Below are 18840 nucleotides of genomic sequence, written 5' to 3'. Positions count from 1 at the left end.
CTCAACGAGCTATACAAAATACCAAAAGATAGGCGCTATCTGAAATTTTGGACTTAAAATCTATGTTTTGATCCTTACTATAGTCTCATGTAATTTTGGGGGTTTTGAAGTCATTCTGAAAAAAATGAAAAAATGTCATATCCACGCGTTCGTCTCGAAGAGCTATACAACATACTAAAAGACGGGCGCTTAAAACCTATTGGTTTCCGAGTTATCACACTTTGAAAAATCTAGCATTTGTTAGCATTAGCATTTGTCAAAAAAAAGTAGGGTTCCAGGGGTCGCACAGCAATGTGTCACACATTCACATGTTCGTCTCGACAAGCTATACAACATACCAAAAGATAGGCACTATCGGAAATTTAAGACTTAAAATCTATGTTTTGACGCCTTATAGTCTTATGTAATTTTGGGGGTTTTGAAGACAATCTGATTTTTTTTAATAAATTTCATATCCACGCGTTCGTCTCAAAGAGCTATACAACATACCTTCACCCCGGCCCGAAAGCCGCCGGGGAACCTTAGGCCAGTGATACTCAAACTCCGGGCCGTGGGCCAATTCAGGCCCGCGGCACAATTTGTACTGGCCCACCAGCTTAATGTCCTTGAAGCCACCCATCTAACAAGCTTTAAAGGAGTAGTTCACCCCAAAATGACTTTTTTTTTTCAATCGATTCCTCACCCCATGGAGACTTGAATTCAATAATAATCTTTTTGTTTTTGTTGCATTCAGCCAAAAGAATGCGAATTATTATGAATTTTCCCCCATTTATTCCGGATGGAGACCCAAATGCATTTGGGTCTCCTTCCGGAATCAATGGGGGTACATTTATAATAATCAAATTATTGGCTTAGGAATGCGACAAAAACAAAAAAATATTATTGAATTCAAGTCTCCATGGGGTTAGTAAACATTTTTTGGGTGAACTACACCTTTAAATTGAGTAGTTTGGACCTTGCGTTCGAGAGATAATGGCCAAAACATCTTGAAAGCGGCCATTGAAATCGCAGATTTTTCTTTTTTTACCTGTGGCTCTGCCCAATAGAGTAGCAAGCATACCCAAAACATCATTGTAGGCCTAATGCAAATCAAATGAATGAGAGATGTAGACTCTACTTACAGTAACAACTGCATAATTAGCCATTTGGTAGCTAAACAGTCTGGGTAATCTATTTTAAGTAGATTGTTTGATTTTATTTTATTTTCCTTAGCCATAACTATCTATTTTCACAATTTTCTGTAAAAAGCCATTTGTGTTGAATGTGGGCCAAGTCATAAACAACATAGTGAAGCAATTGAAAGAGAGATGTGCTCAGCTTAGTCAGCTATCTTTAATGTTATCCCACTTGATAGCAGCCAGACAGATATCAACCCAGACAAATAGCAGACATTTGTATATTTGTTTGTTTTAGTGTTTGTGTGGAATATGCTAATTGCATAAAATTATTCAAATTAACCAATGTTTAAAGGGTTGAAGTTTGTAATGTATATGTATTGTTTTGTAACAATTATCAAAATCTACAAAGTAACAAGTAACTAACGTTTTCAGGTAATTGTAGTGGAGTAAAAATACAATATTTGCCTCTGAGATGTAGTGGAGAAGTAGACGTATATTGAAATGTGGAAAAACTCAAGTAAAGTAAAAGTACCTTAAAATTGTAAAATTTTACGGATTGCAGCTTTAACTCATTCCCTGCCAGGCCCGATAGTCCCGAGATTATTCCAATGTCTTTCCCCGCCAGGCCCGATAGTCCCGAGAATTAAAAAAAAAAAAAAAAAAAAAAAGAAAAAAAAAATTCAAAATTTTTTTTTCAAAAATTTTTTTTTTCAAAAAAATATTTTGACCCCCAAAAATGGAGTAGGCATGATAGCAATCGCGAAATTGCATGTTTAACCCCCATAGCAACCCCATCTTTCAAGCATGGCAGCCATTTTGGCAGCCATCTTTGTTAAACATAGTGGCTGTTATCTCATGAATGCCTGAACGGATTTCCATTCGGATTTTTTTGTTTGAAAGCTGTGAGCAATGTGGACACACGTGGTGCATTATCTAGGCATGGGTGTGCATGATCCGTGCACACCCAATTACATGGAAGTCTATGGAGACGAATGGCAGGTGGGAGTACGGAGGTATGTTAAAATGGCGGTCAATGTGTTAAAGATAACAATTTGAACCATAAACTAGTAAGACACCTCAGAGCGATATGTGACCTTGTCTAAAAGGCGAGGTTGCAGCAATTCTTGGCCATCTGGCCAGTGATGTATATGGTTACTCATATATGGAAACCCTTGCATGATAGTCAACAATGTTATGTCAAAACATGCCCATATATGGGCATTACCAAATATGGGCATTCCCAGATATGTCCTTAATTTTGATAACATAATATCCTTAATAATGGCCCGACTTGGCGAGTCAGGGCCTGGGTTTGATGCCTGGGGATCTCCACATATGGGCATAAGGGAAGGGGGCACCCTAACAGGGCATCATCTGGGAATGCCCATACTGTATTTGGAAATGTTATTTATTTTATCCTTTATTAATATATAAAAGGGATTTTGTTTCTGGGAATGACCATATATGGACTTTTTAGTTTATCCTTTATTAATAATAATATGCATCCATTTACATACAATATATTTTATGCCCAGCCATCCGGCCAGTGATATTTATCAATGACATCAGGGATCTTCATATATGGGCATAAAAGGGATACCCATATATGCGACCTTCGGGGTCGCCACAGCACCCACAAAACTCTGAAAAGTGATGACTCATCACTTTTCATCACTAAAGTCGATGGGAGCCCAACTTGATTTGGCCGCTGTGGCGACCCCGAATGTTGCAGACTCGGGTGCCCTAGCTAAATCATTAGAGCATGCCCTGAGCTACATCTGTGCAAAATTTTGCACTTTTAGACTGATTAGCACGAGAAAAAAACCCTAAGGCCTCCGACTATCATGAATACTCACCCATACGTGTATTGTTTTCTGAGGCCATTTCTAGCCCACGGAATGTTTTTTGTGCAAAACAAATGCCTACAATGGATTCAGCATCATGACAAACCCCTAGTTAGACCCCTCAGATCCTCCTTAAATACCCAGAAAAAAATCAATGGGAGCCCAACTTGATTTGGCCGCTGTGGCGACCCCGAAGGTCGCAGACTCGGGCGCCCTAGCTAAATCATTAGAGCAAGCCCTGGGCTACATCTGTGCAAAATTTGGCGCTTTAAGACAAAATTGCACGAAATTAGCATTTGCTCCCCTTAAGGCCCCACACTAAAATGAGTATTATCATTATGACAAGCTACCCCGTTATTATGGCAGCGTTTACTACTCAGATATCTGCATTAGGCTATAACTGTGTGACAAATAGACTAAACAAAATACCAAGTTATCTATTCTCAAATAAATAACCTACTGGATGTTGTTAGTCAGTTGGCCACTAGATGGCACATGTCCTTCAAAGATGACATGCATGTGATCAGTTTCATGCAACTTGTGTTTCATATTAAACATATTTTGGTTTTCAACCTGTGGGTAGGGTCCCCACATCTGTGGAACTGAGTCTAACTAAATCTAATGACTCTGGGGTGGCCCCCAGTCCAAATATTAGTTTGTGGGGTCGGGGCCTGAAAAAGGCTGAGAACCGCTAAAAACATTTCCTTTACTATCCATTTTCTAAAACCGAGGGCCTCCTCTTTCTCCGATAGACAAGACCAGATATCTTTCAGACACAAAATGTTTTTTATTTGAATTTCTTACTTCGACTGATACAGTACATCATCCAACTGTTATGCTTAATTTATGCTTAGAAGCAACTTTAGCAACCAAGTGTAAATCAGGCTTGTATAAGCAGGTTTGTTATAGGCACCACAGCCTGCTTATACATGCGCCTTTTGAAAAGAAAGCCTCCGACTAGCGTTTGCATTATCACGGTACCGAGCATCCATCACAACAGCAGCAGGTCCAAAATCAGCCTAGAAAAGCTTTCACAAAAGTACCGACGTGACAAACAACGACATCCAACGTGTCTAAATTAGTCACAGTGGCTCTGAGACTAAAACCAGTCCAGCATCAACGTACATTCTGTCTGTAGATTAGTAGTCTGATGGAATGGAGTGTGAATCTGGTCTAGAGGGGGGGGCGGATTCAAATTCCCCGCTGAAAACATCCGTTGGGGCCTAGGCAGCCTGACAACGGGTCGCGGGTTCGAGTCCAGATCCCGATTACCTTTGCTGCGTGTCTCTCCCCATCTCTCTCCCTGTTTCCTGTCAGTCTACTGTCCTATCATAAAGGCATAAAAAATATTTGGAGCGCTCTGGTTGGTTGGGGAAATGGAAGGTTGACTCCCACTTCCTATATGCCTGAATTTAAATATCAACAGCTTAGTCCAGGCTTTTCTTTCTGAGCCGAATGAAAATAAAAGCCTACTTATGTGTAGTTGACAAAGTAACAGTTATTACACTATGACATTTGATAAAAAGCATGTTGTCAGAGGCTTCTCGTATAGGATAGTGTTGCTCATAGTGGGTTCTGATTTAATTGCTTTCGGGCAGAAACATTGTATCTCCATATTTTAGCTTTTTACTGTTTTTCGTAAATGAATGCCCTACTCCATTATACTAGTGTCAAAGCGTCAAAAGTAGCAGACCTACAAGCTCCTAACGTGGCATTAAACGGTGCGTTTTGACCTTGTAGATCAGCTACTTTTGCCAAATTTTAGTTCAAAACTCCGAACCAACTTTTAAAGTTCTGAACCAATTCATTTTCAGTGGAAACACTCTGAACTTTAGGCGGGGGGGGGGGGGGGGGGGGGGGAATAACTGAACTGGTTCAACCCCGGTGGAAAAGGGGCCTCAGTTATGGGGACTACTTGAAATTAAAAAGCTAGAACATCATTTATTGGTGTGTTCCGTTTCAGTTTAGTGGATGCAATGCATGTACATGTCATAATATGATGTCTTATTTGACCTGCTTTGGACCCTAGGCCCCAATAACTGGGTCAATATTACTTTAATAACTATAAATGAACATGGGGAAATAATCGTACTGAAGTGCCATTGTGCCTCAATTAATTCTGAACTGTAGAATATTCTAAACTTTCCTGAAAGTGCTAGTAAGTGGCAACAGCTCATTGTGATTAGAACTATTGCATTACGTCTTGATATGATGTTCACGGTGAGGTCATTGGCGTATTTCTGACCAAAGATATGTGAAAAATCTGTAAAAGATCTGTCAGCTATTAGTTTGCTATGGTTTAACTGGAATAGTTATTTATTTAGGTGTGGGGGAGACGTTTTGTTTCTCCTTTATACACTGTAGTCAAAATAGAATTTCATGAATCTAAAAAAAATCTACATCCCTTAGTTCCATCAAAGTTTTGGTCTCAGACAATATAAAAACTGTTTTACTTTCCAACCATTGCTTTCATAATATGACACAGTCTTCGATAGAGAAACATTGTGCTCTGAACAGAAACAAAATCTGAAAGGAAACATTATGGCAGGGGTCCTCAACGTTTTCAGGCCAAGGACCCCTTAGTTGAGAGAGAGATGAAGCAGGGACCCCACAACCTGTACATAGATTCCATATAGTTTCATAGTTTGACAGCACAATCATCAGTGTATTTTGGATTCATGTCAATTTGTGGTTTTAGATATTTAACCACTTGAACTGTCAATACTTGACCTTTCACTCTGTACTTAGTATGCTCTTTTCCCCCTCTACACCAAAGCTCTTTGCCAAAAATAGCCGATCTACAAGCTCACGGTGAGCTTGTAGATCTGCTATTTTTGGCTAAAGTTCTCAGAATATGGACGTTAGGGTTCAAGTGGTTAATATAAAAAAGGAAGAAAAACTATTTCTATCACTCAAAGATTTGGAGGACCCCCTGTAGTAACTCTGGGGACCCCCTAGGGGTCCCGGACCCCCTGTTGAAGACCCCTGCATTATGGCATCAGTACAGCCCTGCGACAGACCTGCACACAGTGGTGTAAAGTAACTAAGTAGTGCATTTACTCAAGTACTGTACTTGACTACAGTTTTGAGGTATTTCTTTTACTTTACTGGAGTATTTCCAATTCTCAGTACTTTTACTTGTCCTCCACTTTACGTCTCAGAGGCAAATATTGTACTTTTTACTCCATTACACTTATTTGAAAACTTTAGTTACTTTGTAGATTTTGATCATTATAACAAAATTTACATTAGCCACTTCAGCACTATGTTTCGCATATATCTTTGAAAATAGCAGATCTACAAGCTCACAATGCGTTGAATCGTGACTCATTGTGAGCTTGCAGATTAGGCTATTCCTTTTTTTCTCCTTATGAAACAAGGCATTGCATAATGATTACTTTTACTTTTGGCACTTTAAGTACATTTTGATACCAATACCTTTGTACTTTTACATAAGTACATTTTGAAATCCGTATAGTATTTCTACATTGCATTATTGATACGTACTTTTACTTAAGTAAAAATGTGTACTTTTTCCACCACTGCATGCAAATCTTTGCTTGTTTCATTTGCATAGAACCTTTTTGAAGCCTCGTTATTCCCATTTTGTAGAAATGTATTTTTAACATATTAGATGTTAGACCCAAGCCATCAGCTAAATTGGTTGAAAAACAGCCTAAACAATATCGATACCAACTTCAATTACAAAAGTGCACCAAACAACAGGACACAGGAAACACAGTCACCTACAGTACTGTCTGTTTGATCAGATCATTATCTAGTCTGAAAGAATTGTTGCATTCATTCAACGCAAAAAAAAAAAGGAAAGAAAGTTGTCCTTTAAGGCTTTCCCTGACGACTCCACACATGAATCTTGCCATGCAAATGCACACATTCCATTTTGAGCAGGATAAAGGGGACTCAATGACACACAAAGCATGACATTAATATGTACACACTTCAGTTTAGCTATGATGAGATGTGCGTTGTTCTAAATGACTTTGTCTGGCTTTTCGGGCAAACTGAGGACGAAGGGAAACAAAACCCCTTTGGCCTCCAGAGGCGCCCGGAGTGGCTCCTCAACAAAGTACGCGTTCTCTTCCTCCACTATGAACTGAAGCGTCTGGGTCTTGTTCACACAGTAGATGCAGTTTCCAATGACCGCGCACCTAAACGGCAAGTGGCTCCCCAGCCTCTGCGACGTGACGTCGTGCCACATCTTCACTATGGTGTTGTATTTGAACACGTTGATCCCCTGCTCGCGGTTGACGTCGAAGCGGTAGATGAAGCTCTTGAAGGCCACCATGTCCGAGGATTTCTTCCGACTGTTGTTGTACGGACACTCCTGCCACTCGTCCCTCTTGGGCTCGTACTTGAGGAGACGGTAGAAGAGAGAGCCCCCTGAAATGTAGAGTTCCCCGTTGCAGGTGGTGGCTTCATGGGCCACGGCGAACGCCCCCTTGGGCAAGGCTGCCACCGTGGTCCAGCGGTCCATGCGCGGGTCGTATTTCTCCACGGTAAACAAGCATTCACCTCCGATGGCGTACAGGTAGCCGTCCATGGACACCAGCTTGAGCTGCGAGCGGGCCTGCATCAGAGGTCGCACCTCCGTCCAGTTGTTGGTGACGGGGTTGTAACAGAAGACCTTATCCGATACCTTCCCCTTCTCTCCGTAGCCTTTGATCCCCCCCGCCACAAACAGGTAGTTATACATGGTACAGATCCCACATCCTTTAGTGTTAATGTCCTCCGGCATCATGGTCAGAGGCCTCCAGTCATTGGCTGCTTCGCTGAAGTAGTAAATCATGTGGTTGTCCTCGAACGACACGACCGACAGGGGGCTCTGCGGACGGCTGCTGCAGCGGCTCGCCGGCCTGCTTCCGACCCGGTCGAACACGTCGTTGATCTCCGCCACCATCAGAGTCCTCTTCCCCTCCATCCTCTTCTTCAGGACCAGGTCCCTCTCCGACCCGGTCAGACGTCCGTACACCGAGGGGTCCTTCAAGATCTGGAGGAAGTTGTCGCTCATGAAGCGGTACGCCGTCTCCTTCAGTTCGCTGAGCCTCTGCTTCTTGGCGATGGTCAGGATCTCGTAGCAGTTGTCTGTGGTGATCTGTCGCGACATGGAGTCCATAGCTGCTTGAACGGCACAGGGCATCTGGAGGACCTTAGCTCCGGTGATGACGTCTACCACATTGTCCTTGCGCACGTTCATCTGGGAAGTGTAAACATAATCTACCAATATGGACATAGTCTTGTAATTAACGCCTTTGACTTTCAGGATGTCCCTCGACAGGCGCGCCTTGAAGTAGTCGCTCTTCTCCGCCAACACGGACTTGTGAGCGCTGATTCTCTGACCGCTGACTTCAATGATCAAGTCGGGCTCCTTCAGAGACGCTGCCTTCTCAGCCTTCTGCGCGCTGTCCCCGTTGCCGAAGCTCCGTCTCAGCCCCGAGCCTGGGCACAGTGGCTCACACTGAGGCTCTTCAACGGTTGGCTGCGAGCCAACGTGGGTACAATGAGTGTCAGGCGCAACGAAGGCCGAGGTGACGACGTTTCCTACGACAAACTGACCACTCACAGATCTGTCTGCCCTGCCAGACAAGCCACCGCCGTCCACCCCCTCTTTGGCTTGGCCTGAGCTTTTGCTGATGCCATTTTTTCTACCTTGCGTACCGTTTTGGGCCGTGGCAGCAGCGTTAAGCGTGTTCACTGTGGAGTCAGTATGAACGGAAATGTCATGTGAGATGTGAGCGGCCTTTGAGATGTACAATCCATTGCCCTTCTGGTGGTCAAAATTGTGGTTCACCGTCAAACTACCGTCCAACAGATACTCCTTCTCAAAGGTTTTAGGCAGATTGAAGTCAACGTCGTCGTTGTCGTGCTGTAGGAACCCCCCCATGCATGGAGTATTCCCATTGTTCTTCAGCAGACCAGGGCACAGCTTCCCCTCTCCCTCGGCCGCGGTGTTGAGTTCGGGGTTCACGGCATGAAGGATGACCTCAGCCTCCACTGTCCTCCGCTGACCAGCATCCATCTCGCTTTGTTCACTGGTGACGATGGGAATCCTCAGTGGTCCTCATGGTGGGGCTAGAATATTGAGACGCCCACAGCTTCAGATTCGGCTTTTATTGCTTATGTTGTTCACCTGGGAAAGAAGACAAGGAGAGGATTTGAAAGTTATTTTGAAGGACATTTTTTGAGTCTCTATAGTGACAGTCACAGGGGTGAGACAAAACAGGGAGAGGTAGTAGGAAGAGTGACATGCATTAAATGGGCCGGGAATCGAACCTGTGGCACTCAATGTCAGCCTGTCAAGCATTAGATCCTATATGATATGCACCCTAAACCAGTGGTTCTCTAAGTGCGGTCTGGAAAGTGAAATGATTGCGATGCTGTAGGGGGGACATTAACACAGCAAAATCTTTTTATACAGCATCGCAATCATTTCACTTTATCCATTTATACGTTGACTATTCAAAAATAGCACAAATACAAATTTGCACAAAATGACGTGCTGTGAGCTTGTACATCTGCTATTTTTGAACAAATTAGAAAAAAAATCTAATAATAATTCAGCTTCTTTTTTTTAACACACGTCTTCTCTTCAGAGGGGTCCCTGGCACAACATATTTTCAGATGAGGGTCTGCAGCAAATTTCATATAATTTTGGGGGTCCTTGACACGAAAAGTCGACTATGGAGTTTTCAAATCAAGAGGAAATGAAAGGGAAATACAATAATTACCAGTTGTCAAGACTCCTTTTAAACTCTGGGCGGCGCCATTTTCTTAGAATGAAGATTGAATAGCCTGACAATCTGAGACAGAAAGACTTCTTTACTTTGTCAGTAGTCGGTTTACTTAAATGACAGACATTTTAAAACGGGTACATTTTCATTATAGTCCTGTCCAACTGTAGTGACAGAGGGAACCATAAGAAACAGCTTCTCTTTGCAGAACCACTAGCCTGTATACTGCAATAATCACCCTGTGCTTATCCATTATTTGTGGCAATCGCGACCGAAGGAGGGACGCATGCCCAGTAGCCCAGTGGGGGTGTTGCATGCGCTCTACTGATGGATGCATTAATTTCTAATATGAAGGGGTGAGGATTGGAATGGCTTTATTCGCAGTGTCCATAATAAAGAAAAACGCTGCTACATTTTACATTTCCAAAACCATAGTGTAGAGAAGTAGCTATAGGCCTAAATCAAATCATTCAAAGGAGGACATAAATCATTCCTTGATGCCATATGATTTCAGCATAGCCGAAAAAGCAGCACACATAACAGTAGACGACTATAATATTCTAGACTACTTACGTTTTGCTGTGATAAATGCGCGTCCTCGGCGTCCCACACAAAGCCTTATGTAAGTGCTCTGCTATCTAAAACGCACTGAAGGAGTCCCCACTTGAATCATTCCATTCGTTCAACATTTGCTCATTTCTCACAAAAATAAAATACAAAGATTATTGCCACCCGCTCCTGCTGCTGTGACTAAGCATCCATAAAAGGGTTCCAGTTCCACGTTGGAAGAAATAATTCCTGCACGTCAGTGGTAAACGGTCACACCAGGTCAGGTCGCCCCGTGCAGCAAGCAGCCAGTCCTTATGAAGGGATCTCCTCTCCAACGCATCAGAAGAGAATCTCAGATCCGACGCTCTCCTCCTCACATAAGAAACAGAGTCCAGCGAGGATCCTGGACCTGCATAGTCCTGGACTGATGGTCGTGTTTTGATTTGTACAGTTGGACACACACAGCGAGGCAGTTTGGGATGTAAACCACACCCCCTCTCCTCTCCTCTCAGGCTCTCCCTACAGTGTAGGATACACTCCCTCACACATAATCTAACAGCCTAGCAGCTGGAAATGCGACATTCCTTTACACTTACATATCTATCAAAATATATCACACAGGTCTGGGGATAATCACATTATAGCCTACTAAGATCCCCCCAGACCCACACGCTCTCCGTCTGTTCTGTAGAAACCTTGTAGACCTATTATTATAGGCTACTTCAAAAACGAACATTTCTTAAGGGAAATATAGCCTACATTGGCACATGTGCGTTGTCACTATAATTTGTTATTAACACACTGACTGCTGTCCTGATTTTTATGAGGAAATTAATCATATCTACATTATTACATAGTTACAGTATTGCCCCACCAATTGCCCTGAGAATATGAATATGATAATATTGTATAGGCCTACAGTTAGGCCTATAGTTCTTATTCTCAGGTCTGATTAAGAAATAATGCAATATTTATTATTACATTTATTGGGTTCTATAATCTGACTTCTGAGAAAGTCATTGGTGTATAGCCAGGAAACAGGATAGGTGGGCAGTGGCATCTGGGAAACTCGTCTATTTAGTCCCCCCAAAAAATAAAGAATAAAAGTAAAGTACATTACATGCTTATGATCGACAGTTAACAGTGTATTGCTACAAACCCTTCATATTATCCAGTCATTATGGGGCGTGAACAAGAATTTGAAGGATAAAAAAATTAAGCCTCATTATGGTGTACCATGCATGTCCACAGTATACTTTACATATACTTAAAGATCATTTTTCAAATCTAAAAAAAAAAAAAACATGTTTTAACATTTTGGACAAAATAGCCAATTTGACATTGAGGTGCCCAGATTTCCCTATAGTGTCCACCTTTCCTGTGTCCTGGTAGGAACATGTGGCAAATATGGCCATATGGCTTATTTCAATGACACAAAGCAGCACACATTAAAATGAGAAACCTCACTGGTTATTAAGCAGAACAGAATTCAACATGTGGAAAAATAGCACAACTTTTATCACGTGAGTATCAGCTGAGATATGTTCTTAACCTCTCCTCTCCTCCATAGGATGGAGTATGTCTTCATAACCGACCTTCACATGTAAAAATAGATGTTACTGGCATTAGAGAGTGCATTCAGCTGGGAGGTTTAATGTTGCCAACATTACGTAGGTTATTTTAAGAAACAATATACCCCTCCCACACACAGTCTCCATGGAGATACCAGGGTCAAATAGAACAAAAGACTTCTAATTTCTATTCCAGGGTTCTTCTCTCTCGTATGATTAATGACAAACTACTAAAGTCCAGGTCAGAGGAACTGATAATCAGGTTTTTATTAGTGGTGGAAGAAGTACTCAAGAGTTTTAGTTAAGTAAAAGTATCAATAGCACAATGAAGAAATACTGTTTCAAGTAAAAGCCTGTGCTCAAAAAGTACAAAGGTATTGGCATTACAATGTACTTAACGTACCAAAAGTAAAGGTAACATGTTCTGTTTCACAAGGTATCATATTATGTCTAAAATATATTAAAATTGTTTGAAAATCTACAAGCTACAAATTGACGGATCGGCTATTTTCAAATATCCAACGTTTAAATAGAGCTGAAGTGATTAATGCATGTTTTCTACTAATCCAAATCTACAAAGTAACTAGTAAATCAAGATTTCAAATAATTCTAGTGGAGTAGAAAGTACAATATTTGGATCCGAGATGTAGTAGAAGAATAAGAATAGAAAATTGGAAATACTGCAGTTGAGAAAATACCTCTTAAAATACCGCACTTTAAGTACATCTAGTTACTTTACACCACTGTGTACAGTGTATATGACAGTCTGTAGGCTATAGCTATATAAACTATCAATAGTAAATAAACACAAGTCTGAACTCAGATCAGAAACCGGGGAACATATCCATTCAGGGTTTTTTTATACAGTGATTATAGCATAGGGAAAACAAACAAACAATTCTCTTTAACAGGAACCATGTGGACAGCGGCTTCAATCTGAGATTGTTAGAGGTTTTCTCTCTTTTCTCAGTCTATTTCTGTACAGATGATAACATAGTGGAGTCAGTGTGATTGTGTAACAGTGGAGGTGGGTGTTATGGAACAGAGAGTGTCCTGACCCCCTCTCATAGTGGAGAAATGAGTTTAGAATCATGCAGGGCCGGATCGGGCCCCAGGGGCGGCACACCAAATTCTGGGCCCTGGGTACAAGGATTCACTGCGGGCCCCCCATGAATGTTAACTATTGAAAAATAGCAGATATACAAGCTCACAGCGCGGCACCGAGTGCGGCGCTGCGAGCTTGTATATCTGCTATTTTTGGAAAATCGTGAAAATGTGTGCAAGAAACCTATGTCAAGGACGCCCAAGATGATATGTATTTGGCTACGGATCCCGATCTCAAGATATTTAGTTCCAGGGACCCCCAGAAGCAAAATTTGATACAAAAAAATACATATAAAATACATATATTCAAAGATTTTCACACATTTTCACAACTTTTCAAAAATAGCAGATCTACAAGCTCGCAGTGCGGCACTCGGTGCCGCGCTGTGAGCTTGTATATCTGCTATTTTTCAATAGTTAAAGTTAGTAGGGCCCCTCCACCTTGGGCCCCAGTAACTCAGTCCCACTTTCCTACCCCTTGTGACGCCCCTGTCGGGCCCTGAGGCAACGCAGGCAGCACCCTGTCCCAGCTTGTATTGATAGTGGCACACCGTCAGAATGGTAGCAGCAGCAGCAGCAGAACGAGGTTCATTTTAAGTGGGCTTAATAGCTTCCACATGGAGAAGAAGAAGAACATTCCACTCCTGAGGATCAGAGTGGAATGTTAACACCGATATATGAATAATACTGATGTTGACATGACATTTTTAGATTTCTAGATTTCGAAGAGAGGTTTAGCTGCGCTTGAACAACCGTTTCAGGCTGCCATATCCAGCCCAAGAAACCTTAGAAACAGAGGAAAACAAATAAAATGTACTTCTTAAAATGAATGTATCATGCTTGTCGCTAAGGTATGGCAACATGACTGGTGTCTTGCACGCGCACCTTCATGTTGCCATACCTTAGCTTTTTCTGAGCTGACGCCACTGGAGGCCACAGCCTGGCAGGCTAATAAAATCAGTCATGTTTTACCTAGAGTATGCAACATTTTACAATTCAAACAGTGAAAGCCCCACTAGTGGCTTCTAAAAGCATGCAGCTGTGTGGGTGGCACTACAGGAAAAGATCACGGAGCCACTTATGAATACATTCAGCAAGTTCATGGCAACCTGCCCACCGATTATCATTACATAACTTTCATTGTTTTTGAAGCAGTAAATTATTTTTACCGCTTTCTTCTGACAATGCGTTCGTTATGCATATGCCAATTAATCCCCCCGTGTTGCCACTGCCATTATATCATTCCAATCCCACTTTATTTATACAAGCTCACAAGTTGTGAGCTTGTAGATCTGCTATTGTTTGACAATTACGTTTGACAGAAAATGAAAAAAGACCATCAAGTAGTATATTATACAGTAAGTACCTTTTACCAATTATATAGGGTTTAAGTGTTACTGGATATGCAGCTCGGCAAATAAAAGGTGAATTGATCCCAGTGCATGACGGAGGACGATATCACGATAAATTAAATCTCCACGATACGATTATGGTGAGTGAACGATAATATCGCTCAACGTCCCATCCCTACTCCTGAGGATCAGAGTGGAATGTTAACACCGATGTATGAATAATAAGAGGGTTTAACCTCATCCCTAACCTCACAGAAACTATGCCTAAACCTAACCTTAATCCTAACCTCACAGAAACTAAGCCTAAACCTAACCTTAATCTTAACCTCACAGAAACTAAGCCTAAACCTAACCTTAATCTTAACCTCACAGAAACTATGCCTAAACCTAACCTCACAGAAACTATGCCTAAACATAACCTTAGTCCTAACCTCACAGAAACTATGCCTAAACCTAACCTTAATCCTAACCTCACAGAAACTATGCCTAAACCTAACCTTAATCCTAACCTCACAGAAACTAGGCCTGAACCCAACCTTAATCCTAACCTCACAGAAACTAAGCCTAAACCTAACCTCGATCCTAACCTCACAGAAACTAGGCCTAAATCTAACCTTAATCCTAACCTCACAGAAACTATGCCTAAACATAACCTCAAAACCACGCCCGGGAAAAGAGAGACCGCTGCCCAAACTGGATGCACTGCAGTGGATTCAAACCCCTAGACTCTGCCGGGGCTTGGCCACAGGTACTGTACTTTATCTGAAACATCAGAAGTGTGGTCTTAAGACTGACGCTGGAGGAAAGTTAAAGACCAATATTATTAGTGGTCGTCGTCCAGGATGCATGAAGCAAATTCCATGAAAATCCAGCCAGTATATTTTGAGACATTTTGTTTGGGACCAAAGTGGTGGACGCATGGACCGACCGACCGACTGACTGATCAAAGCCATCCTTTTAGCAACAAAACATTTAAATCAAGTCTAGTAATGGCGTGACTTCATCCAACCTTTAGCTATTGATAAGGTAAGTAGGCATGCATTTTGAGAATGAAGCCGTTGTGTATTATATTTTTGCTGAGCAGAATGACCCCCTTCTCTAAGGGAGATATACCAGCCACCCGTCTGAGGAAACCAATTTCTTTTTGCACCCACAACCTTATACTTTCATGGCCCAAACTTCCAAGTCAAAATTTTATTACATAAAAATGCAATATCTCTAGGTTGAGATGAGGCTGAAAAAAAGGGGGAAGAAAATGACAAATATGACAAAAGCAGTTGCGTAACACTAGCCTCGTGTGTTTTTGCACTGGCAGATTCATCTGATTCCAGGCTAGTGTAACACCACAACATAATGTGCAACGCTCTGTGGTGGAAGCCATGTCCTACAGTACATACATGTAGGATTAAAGTACTTGACACGCACAGCGTTGAACAGTTTGTAAGTAAGTAGTAAGTCATTTCTATAAAGTGGTTCAAATGTGCTTCCGCATATTTATATTGCCAAAATCTAAAATGACACGGATGCTTTCCCGTATTGAAGGGGTTAACAGAGGACTACACATCATCATTGCTGGATAAAACCATGTTTATAGATTTGTTAATGTACATAAACAGAAGTAAATACAAAACATGTAACAAGTATAAAGCTTTTAACTTTTTTTTTTTTAATACCCTTGAGTGAGCACAAAACACAAATGCAGACAAATAAAGACATCTCTCCCAGTGATATCATCTTCTCCTTTCATTCTTCTTCATCATCATCAGCACCACCACCACCACCACCTGGCCAGCCAGGAGTTAGTTATCAGCAATCCTTTCAAAAAACGTTCAGTCGACATTTAAAACCTTCTCATCAAACGTTTTTGGTCTCTCATAACAAGATGAAATGACGTGCTGCGTTCATGTGGTGTCGGATTATAGCGGGACAAACAATGTTTACAATCCGGAAAGTGCACGCAACATCCCATCAAGTTGGATAAAAGATTTTGGAAATATATTTTAACGGTGCCAACCACTCCAACATTTGACTGAGTGTGTATGTCTGTCCGTGTACGGTAACGTCAGCTGCAGCCACCCAGCGGTGCTGCTGAGCAGCCTGCACCGCTCACTTCACACAGGTGTGTGTATGTATATGAAATTCTTTTATATATTCTATATCACCTCCCGGTCAGATTGTGCACTTGAATCAGGTTGTTAAGTCAAAAGGAAAACACGACCAATTCACCCCCCTTAGAGAGTACCACATGAACGCAACAGACCTCAATCCATACCAAGACAACCCCCCCCCCCACACTTAAAAAAAGGAAACTAAAACACATTGACCAAGAATTAAAAAAAAGGCCAATAAGAGATTAACAAAATAATCTGTCCCTAACTGAATTGATCTCCATGACGTTTTTTTATGACAGTTCTGAGGCCTCAGATATTCTTATAACGTTCATCTTTCCAAACAGGGAACAGGAACTTCTAAGGTACTTATTCCCATGTAACCTTTCCAACACTGGTTTCAATACTGTAAATCCCATTAGGCCGACTGATATGGCACCATCAGGTGATAAATTACAGAACAATGGTCATGTGAGAACGAAAAGGACAATTCAGTGTTTTAATGGTATTTTAGTACGTGCACCTTTATAGGATATCGTTTTCCATTAGGGTGCAGACAGTCCATTGGCTGCTGTTAAGCAAAGTCATGCGTCATGATTAAGTGGTTATATACTGTTGATCCCTTATCGTTCAATGGCACACACCATGCACACAATGTCTCTTAATACAAGTCTTTAAAGGAACACCGGGAGCCTGTTGGAATGCCAGCAGTCAGTTCAGTATAAAAGACGTCGGCGAATTGATTGATTCCTCCCAAACATTATCCGCACATCATGAACCCTAGCGTTCCCAATCTGGGGTGAGAACTTATCTGTGAAATTAGCTGATCTTCAAGACCACAAAGCACCATGCAACGACGTGCTGTGAGCTTATAGATCGGCTATTTTCAGCTAGATCAGGGGTCTTCAACGTTTTCAGGCCAAGGACCCCTTAGTTGAGAAATAGATGAACCAGGGACCCCCACAATCTTTTCATAGATTCCATATAGTTTCATCGTTTGACAGCACAATCATCAGTGTATTTTGGATTCATCTCAATTTGTGTTTTCAGATATTTAACCACTTGAACTGCATAGTTGATTAACTTTACCTTTCACTCTGTAATTAATCTGCTCTTTTCCCCCATACACCAAAGCTCTTTGCCAAAAATAGCCGATCTACAAGCTCACAACGCCTCGCACCGCAAGGCGTTGTGAGCTTGTAGATCTGCTATTTTTGGCTAAAGTTCTCCAAATATGGACGCTAGGGTTCAAGTGGTTAATATAAAAAAGGAGAAAAAAAAAGTTACTATCACACAAAGATTTGGAGGATCCCCTAGGCTAGATGGTTTGGTGTAGAGGGGATAAATGAGGGAGGGTCTTAAGACCCCTGGGTGACTCCGGTCACTGAACTATATAGCGTTCAAGTGGTTACGCAGACGTTAGTAACGTGTCCGTGGGAGCGTACAGATGTCTGCTGATTTCAGGCAGTGGTCCTGCAGTGGGCTTGGGCGGTATCAAGGCATTACAGGTTCATCAAGGTCATTACAAAATCGCATGAAAGTAGGATTTTCAATACTAATCCAAAATATACAGTAGATGCTCCCAGCACATACTATAAGGCGGTTTCAATTATTAGCCACATGACTTGATTCAGCTCCGCTACCACCACCCCACACATCATCGATAGCAGTGGTTCTCGCCCCCAAAAAGTTATATTTGAACTGGCCCACCCTGAATAGCACTTGGAATTGTAGGAGTTAAGGCCTTACATTTAGTTTGACTCCGGTCCCACAGATAAATATTGTGAAAATAGCAGATCTACAAGCTCACAGAACCTCACATTGTAGATCAGCTTGGCTCTTTCTTATATTATTTGACAATTTGGCCAAGGTTTTATAGTATAGTTTGTTGATTACTTTTGATGCAGTAATGGGTCTTTTTTTCTTTTCCGTTACTAAAAAGGTTTTAAACTCCTTCAATAGTCACTTCACTGTAATCTGGGGTCCTCCACTGCATTGGGTCCTCCAGCAGAGCATATTCAATCTATGGAAGGATGGCACTCACCGTATTTACGTAAGTATTTAAACCAGGGCTCAACCTATATGGACTTTTGACCCCGAGCCGATAGATATTTATGATCAAGCAAATTCTGATGTCAGATTTTTCGGTCGGGCCCCAATAGAAACCCTGCAAGACTTTTCAAACTGCCCGTACATGCAGGAGAGCTTAAAGGAGTAGTTCACCCCCAAAATGACCTTTTTTCTATTGATTACTCACGCCATGGAGACTTGAGTTCAAGACAAAAATCTGATTGCAAGAAATGTACCCCCATTGATTCCGGATGGGGACCCAAATCCATTCGGGTCCAAATCCGGAATCAATGGGGGTACATTTACTACAATCATTTTTGTCTTAGGATGCAACAAATAAAAAAACATTACTGAACTCAAGTCTCCATGGCGTGA

At 41.7% G+C, this 18840-nt stretch overlaps 1 protein-coding gene across 1 annotated transcript; it reads right to left on the bottom strand.

Moving 5' to 3' along the window:
* Positions 1–4896: 4896 nt before the first annotated feature.
* On the bottom strand, positions 4897–10445 carry kbtbd11 (kelch repeat and BTB (POZ) domain containing 11). The gene is made up of 2 exons (XM_080750091.1): positions 10285–10445; positions 4897–9110 (listed from the first exon to the last, which is right to left on the bottom strand). The coding sequence occupies exon 2, from the start codon at positions 8997–8999 to the stop codon at positions 6954–6956; it is 2046 nt and encodes a 681-aa protein (XP_080606217.1). The 5' UTR covers positions 9000–9110; positions 10285–10445; the 3' UTR covers positions 4897–6953.
* Positions 10446–18840: the final 8395 nt, after the last annotated feature.

The sequence above is a fragment of the Nannobrachium achirus genome, assembly GCF_963921795.1.
Source record: "Nannobrachium achirus genome assembly, chromosome: 20".
NCBI classification, from domain to species: Eukaryota; Metazoa; Chordata; class Actinopteri; order Myctophiformes; family Myctophidae; genus Nannobrachium; species Nannobrachium achirus.
Note: the sequence above shows the minus strand (reverse complement) of the source record. Positions and strands in the feature narration are given on the sequence as shown.

Excerpts from the sequence above, each read along its gene's own strand:
- kbtbd11 (XM_080750091.1), bottom strand. The coding sequence starts at position 8,999 with ATGGATGCTGGTCAGCGGAGGACAGTGGAGGCTGAGGTCATCCTTCAT.